This window comes from Oryzias melastigma, linkage group LG21, assembly GCF_002922805.2.
Source record: "Oryzias melastigma strain HK-1 linkage group LG21, ASM292280v2, whole genome shotgun sequence".
Lineage (NCBI taxonomy): Eukaryota > Metazoa > Chordata > Actinopteri > Beloniformes > Adrianichthyidae > Oryzias > Oryzias melastigma.
The window spans coordinates 8,238,193-8,244,286 of NC_050532.1; the positions used below are offsets into that span (position 1 = coordinate 8,238,193).

The window sequence follows — 6,094 nt, forward strand, 5'->3', positions numbered from 1 at the left end:
CAGGGGGTCTAGTGTGTCCGGAATGCTGCTCTGAATGTGGGTCAGCACCACTCTCTCAAAACACTTCATAATGATTGGAGTGAGAGCTGTGAAAAGTGAAACATGAAAAATAAAAATAAAATGATAAAACAAGACTTAAAATAAAATAAAGCATTTTTTCTGTAAATTTTGATGTGCTACAAACGTTTGTTTACCTGACAATAAATCTCCAAAAACCACAAGTTCGTTATCTTTCTCTGTACATTGTATTTTAATGAGTTTGTTAGTAACACTTACTTGCATTTGTTTTGTTTTGTTTTTTCAGCCATGGATCTAAGTTTGATCTATTCAAGACTGCTGGTTTTTCTGTGGACAACATGGACGTACGCAGAGATCCCACAGAGTGAGCTCAACCACACTTATTCAGGTTTCTACATGTAGTCTTGTGAGGACTTCACATGGGTCCACACAGATCTGTCAGTCAAGGCGTTTCAATGTCCTCTTGTGGACAAATCAAAAACTGCACTTGTCTTTTTTTTTATCTCAGCATTTATCTTTCAAGCTAAATAATTTTTGAACAATTAAGAAGAAAACTTTATCCTTTAACTGTGGGATATAGACCCAATCAAAGGAAATACACATATTTACCAATATTGTGAAATTTTCTATTATTTAAATGTCTTCCCCAACATATTTGCAAAACAACAAATGTTTCTAAAAATTAGATTAAATGTTTTTTTCAGCTTCAGAGCATGAACACGTGGATCTATGTGTCTGAGATTTTATGACCACAGTGGCCTGAGGTCCAGATTCGGTGATTCCAGGTTCGGTTCTGCTGTTCGTCACTCATTCATCCTGTGTGTTACAGATAACTGCACCAACTACCATCTGCAGTTTGAGTGGGTTTTCTCTGTTCCTGGACATGTGGCCATGCTGAACAGCACTCTGGTGTCTCGGCGCTACTTTGACTACACAACTGTGCCGTACAACATCACATGGTACAACTTGAAAACAGGACAGGAGATGATCAACCAGACGGACAAAGTCTTTGTTCTGAGGGAGACCATGTGGTTTCTGAATGTAACACTGGAGGACAACGGGGAGTATGTGACCATACTGAGGTGAGACTTCTGTGTCTAGAAAATGACAGACAAGTCTGGAATGAAAACATGTGTTTTATTTTGAAAGGCCAGCTATTTTTAAGAAAGAAAAAACCCACGACGTTGCATAACTCCTTGTTTGTTCCATCTCTAAATTCCTTTATTGAAATTTGAGGAACACGTGTAAAATAGACTTAAGCTCAATTTTCTTCTACAAATAAAAGGCATTAAGAATTATCTCTGGCAGTTATTACTGTACAGTATAGAAATTCCTCTAATTTCTTATTTGGGAAATAAAAAAAAAACATTAAAATTTAACAATTTAGTTGATCAAAGGATAATAAATTTAACGCATAAAGAACATAGGAAATGTCTGCTACATAAAACACAAAAATATTTCAGTAAAAAAAGCAAAATATTTATCTTTTTAAGGATGTGAGATTTTCTCAGCGTCAAAATTCAAAATGAATGAACTTGTGAAACAATCTAAAACAATCAAACTAAATCATTAACTACCTTAAAAACTAGTTAAAAATGAATTACTTAAAAAAAGAAGAATTAATTAACCTTATTGCTTAATTCCATACACCCAAATTTCAAAATAAGATACAAATTTAACATTGTCTGCATTCAGAATTCATATATACCATATTACAGATATGCATATATATGTTTAGATATCGTTCTTAATCATTTTCCCTCTTTTTTATCTTTAGTGATTTCTTTTAAGTATTTAAAAGAGCCTGGAAAACAAGTTTTCCTCTGTTTACCGCATGTTTCCTAAAACTTGTGTAAGATCTTTTGCTTTTTGTTGTTTACTGGAAATAAAAAGAAATAAATGAATCTAAAAGAATCTTTTCATGCACAGAACTCCGTCTCGGTGCTTCATGCAGTCCACCAAGCTGGTGGTAGAACCTCCTATTCCTGGAGAATGTGGAAAGCCGCAGAAAGCTTATCAGGAGCTTCAAGCCGGAGTGGCGCACCTGCTGAACTGCCCCCTGATGGATTACATTCAAAAACTCAAAAGTTACGACATTTCTTCTACAATCACATGGTCCAAGGTCAGTAAACAAAAAAAGAGAACTTTTTTTTTTTGGCAATAAACTTTTATTTACTTTATTTGTTTGTTCGACACCTATTTGTTTTTGCCTTAAAGTAGCATCATGGATCACAAGACCTGCTTAATAACTGTTTTTTCTCTCATTAGTTTTCTTTCAGATTATTAATTTTTGTAAATTATATCCGTGATCATTTTCTTTATATTCCAAAAGTGAGCATACTTAAAAAATGTAGGGACACTGTGGAGTATGAACTCAGCAATAAGTCTAACAATACTTTAGATAAATCTAATCATTCCAATAATCAAGAACACTATCGTACAAAAATGAAAAACGTTTATGTTTTTCAACTGTAGGACTGTACCCACATATCTGATGAAACAGAGAAGTACCAGTACAGGGACAGCACCAAACTGAACATCGATGGGGTGGATTCCCACCACAGCGGCCTGTACACCTGCGTCCTGACGTTCACTCTAGATGGCGTCGTTGGATCAGTGTCAGAGACTATCAATGCAACAGTCAAAGGTTTGTACTTTTTCATTCACCAGGACAAACTGCAACGGAAAACCAAACCTTATCGGGTTCTGTATCCTAAAAAACACCTAAAAACATGTTTGTGTCACACAGATCAACCCCTGTTAGATCTTTGTGGACCTTGATTCATTTGAAACCAAATCTTTGCTGGTCCTGGTCGGACAGATGAGCTGCTGAAGGATTAAAATCTTCAACATGGAGACACAAACACACGAAAATAATGCTTGTTTGTGGTCATTTTACTACTACACTGAAAAAATAGAATCTTAAGAAAGTAAAAAAAAACATTTTGCAAAATAATCTGATAAAACATTGCTTAGTTAGCATAGGGATTCTTGGTTAGACCATTTTTTTTTATTACATTTGCAGATTTTTTTTCTCCTTTTTAAAAGAAATATTTAATTTAAATTATTTTAAAATTTAATTAATTTTTGCAGTGGAAAGACATTTTGAGCATAAAATCCAAAAATAGATAAAATTGTATCATCAGTTCATGAATTAACATTGAATTAACATTCCAAACTTACATTCTTTTTTTAAACATACAAATAGTTTATGTACAGTTTGTGCTTTGGGGATTTTTCTTTACCTAACTGATGTGTTCTTTGTTTTACTGACCAGATAGGGAGTATCCTGTTCCTCAAATATTTGAACCAGCAAATGAAACCATCAAAGCAAAGGAGGGTGAGAACGCACATTTCCTGTTTGACTTTTTCATTCAGACTTTTTTTCTTATTTTGTTCTCTCCAACAGAGGAATATTAAAACAATACCTTCAAACTTAGGAGATTTGTCTTCGGAGTAAATTAAAGTTCAGATTTCATCATAATCTTTTCCATATATTTATATTTTGGGCCTCAGTTTTAGCTGTTTTATGTGAAAACAGATGGATTTTTTAAAACTAAGTATTTGCTTTTTTTTATCGTTTAGGGTCCAGGTTCACCAAGAAGTGTCTGGTGTTTGTGCCTACAGTCGGACAATCACTAGATCCCATTTGGTTTGTCCGAGACCTCAAAGCCAGCAACAAAACTTCTGAGCGCATCTATGTGTCTGAAAAAATGTCAAGGTCACCACCTTCTGTTTCTCTTTTAACTTTTTTGATTCACTTTTTAATGATTAACTAACTTTTTGGGGGGGTAATTCTAGGAAACATGATGCTCCTGCAGGGTTTTTGGTTGAACGGCTGCTGATTTTCTCTAAAGTGACGGCAGAAGATTTCAACCTCAACTACACTTGTCTGGTGATGAGCTCCAGAGTCCAACCACCGGCGTATTTTACTTTGATTCCAGTCGGTACGTCTAACATTTTGTCGTCGTTCTCTTGCTTGTTGTGTTTGTGTTTTGGTCCCTTTTTTGAACCCATCACTGAGAATGAATTTGGTTCAAAAGGGCAAATTATTTAGATTATTAGAGCCTCTTTCACACCACGTTCAAAGTGACTCAATCGCCTTTCTTCCTCATTCTGAGAACTACAGTGTTTTGACCATGTCTACATGCATAAATGCATCAAGTTGCTGCCATGTGATTGGCCGATTAGAAATTTGCGTTCATAAGCAGTTGGACAGGTGCGTCTAATAAAGTGGCCAGTGAGTGTATATCACACATTTATGGTCATTTCTTTCACAACCCTAGGACATATTCTGGATGCAGCTGAGCTGCCTCAGCAGAACCTCAGCCAAAACTGAGTATAGGTTTTAGTTTGCAAATGGAGTCGTGGCTTCACATAATATGGCAATTTAGAAAAGTTTTGTTTTCTTGGTTGGGAAAAAAATGCATTTGATCAGCAATTTTGGTATAAATTTCCACCACACAAAAATAATAAAATACAATTTGAGTAAATGTGTGATTTGATTTGAAGCGTTCTTCTGTTTTAGAAATAAAAGATACCTACATGTATTCAATGGTTGTAACATGAAGGACCTAAAGAGGTTTGCAAAAACGTTTTATCATGATATCATAAATATATATTGATTAATGGATTAATATTGTACAGTACCAGGTGATCTTCTCCAGCTTTATTTATTTATTTATTTTTAAAACAGTGGTGATGTGTCATTAAGGTATGTTGCTGCAGAACAAGCCCATATTATTACCCTACCACCACTGTGCTTGACCACAAGAATCACAATGGAGACTAAAAGAGGCCTTTTTTACTGTCAATGAGTTAAATAGAGAATAAGAAACTGAAAAACTGTGTTTCTGAGAATAAAATTTTAGTTTTAGTTTTTAGAAATAATTGATATGTAATTGATTTAAAACCACAGATGAACATTTAGCTTTGTTTTGAGTCTTTGATTATTGAATTTGCAAAATTTAATTCATTTCTCAAAAACTATCTTTTTTCCAACATTGCATTCCTTCATTCTATTTTAAAGAGTTTTATTTACATCTTAACTGTACCAGTTCTTAAAACCTCACTGCTGACTGCTTTCCCCCCTTTTTTCTTACAGAACCAGACCTAATCCTGCCTGTTGGGTGTGTTTTTGGGAGTCTGATACTGGTGTTCATCATGAGTGTAACAATCTTCTACACTTTTAGGATCAGCATTGTGCTGTGGTTCAGAGAAACCTTCAGCATCCTTTACACTGATAAAGGTAAACCCTTTTAGCCAAACTTTTATACACTCACACAACAGGTCAGAGCTCCGTCCTGAACGTTTACCTCCTCAAACGCTCATCTATTGTGGAATCTCTCCATCTTCCTCAAACTTAACCACGTGTCACAAATGCAGGGTAGCGGAAGTCAAAGGATCGGAAACCACCGTTGTGGTCGTCTTCACTGTTAAGTGAAATGTCATGAAGCTGTAAAGTACACAGTCACGACTGCACCAACTTTTGGACAAAAGTTTGTTGTGACATGTCATCAGAAAGTTTGATTAAAACAAAAAGAAGTTTAAAAAATAGAAAATCCAGAGAAAGTCCACAACAGAACATAAACTCAGAGACAGAAAACAATGAGATTTAAAAATTTTAATATTAAACTGAGATTTTGACATTTAAAAAAAAATAAAGAGTTTAAAAAAAGTACAAGTTTTTAATGTCTTTTTACTAGAATGGTTGAAACAGCTTCTCTGTTTGTCCTTTTGGATTAAATAGAGACTTTTCATAGAAAACTAACAGATTACAACACTCACATTGGAAATAAAGACGTGAATTAGTTTATCTGTATCACTCTGAAATTGGATGTTTTGATCATTTTCTGAAATGACTTGAGTCACAAATATAAGTGTAAAAGAAATAAATAGTGTAAAAGAAAAAAATACTATAATAATACTCAGTTTTGTACTCTGAATAGCATGAGGTATTAAAATAGAAGTTTTGATCAAACTTAGTGGGTCTTTGGGGAAAATGTTGTGTTATAGTAAATCCTGTGATTGATTATCCTGCCTTTTGATTAATCCCTTGACTTGTTCATGAACTTGT

At 34.4% G+C, this 6,094-nt stretch overlaps 1 protein-coding gene across 1 annotated transcript in view; it reads left to right on the plus strand.

Annotated features, from left to right (window-relative positions):
• LOC112155467 (interleukin-1 receptor type 1) overlaps window positions 1-6,094 on the plus strand; it is a 16,147-nt gene that overhangs the window by 5,289 nt on the left and 4,764 nt on the right. Inside the window, exons 2-9 of the mRNA XM_024287105.2 lie at window positions 305-382; window positions 848-1,100; window positions 1,948-2,140; window positions 2,494-2,665; window positions 3,296-3,358; window positions 3,604-3,739; window positions 3,820-3,965; window positions 5,123-5,266. Coding sequence (XP_024142873.2) covers window positions 307-382; window positions 848-1,100; window positions 1,948-2,140; window positions 2,494-2,665; window positions 3,296-3,358; window positions 3,604-3,739; window positions 3,820-3,965; window positions 5,123-5,266 — 1,183 coding nt within the window. The 5' untranslated portion in view covers window positions 305-306. The remainder of the gene's footprint in view (window positions 1-304; window positions 383-847; window positions 1,101-1,947; window positions 2,141-2,493; window positions 2,666-3,295; window positions 3,359-3,603; window positions 3,740-3,819; window positions 3,966-5,122; window positions 5,267-6,094) is intronic.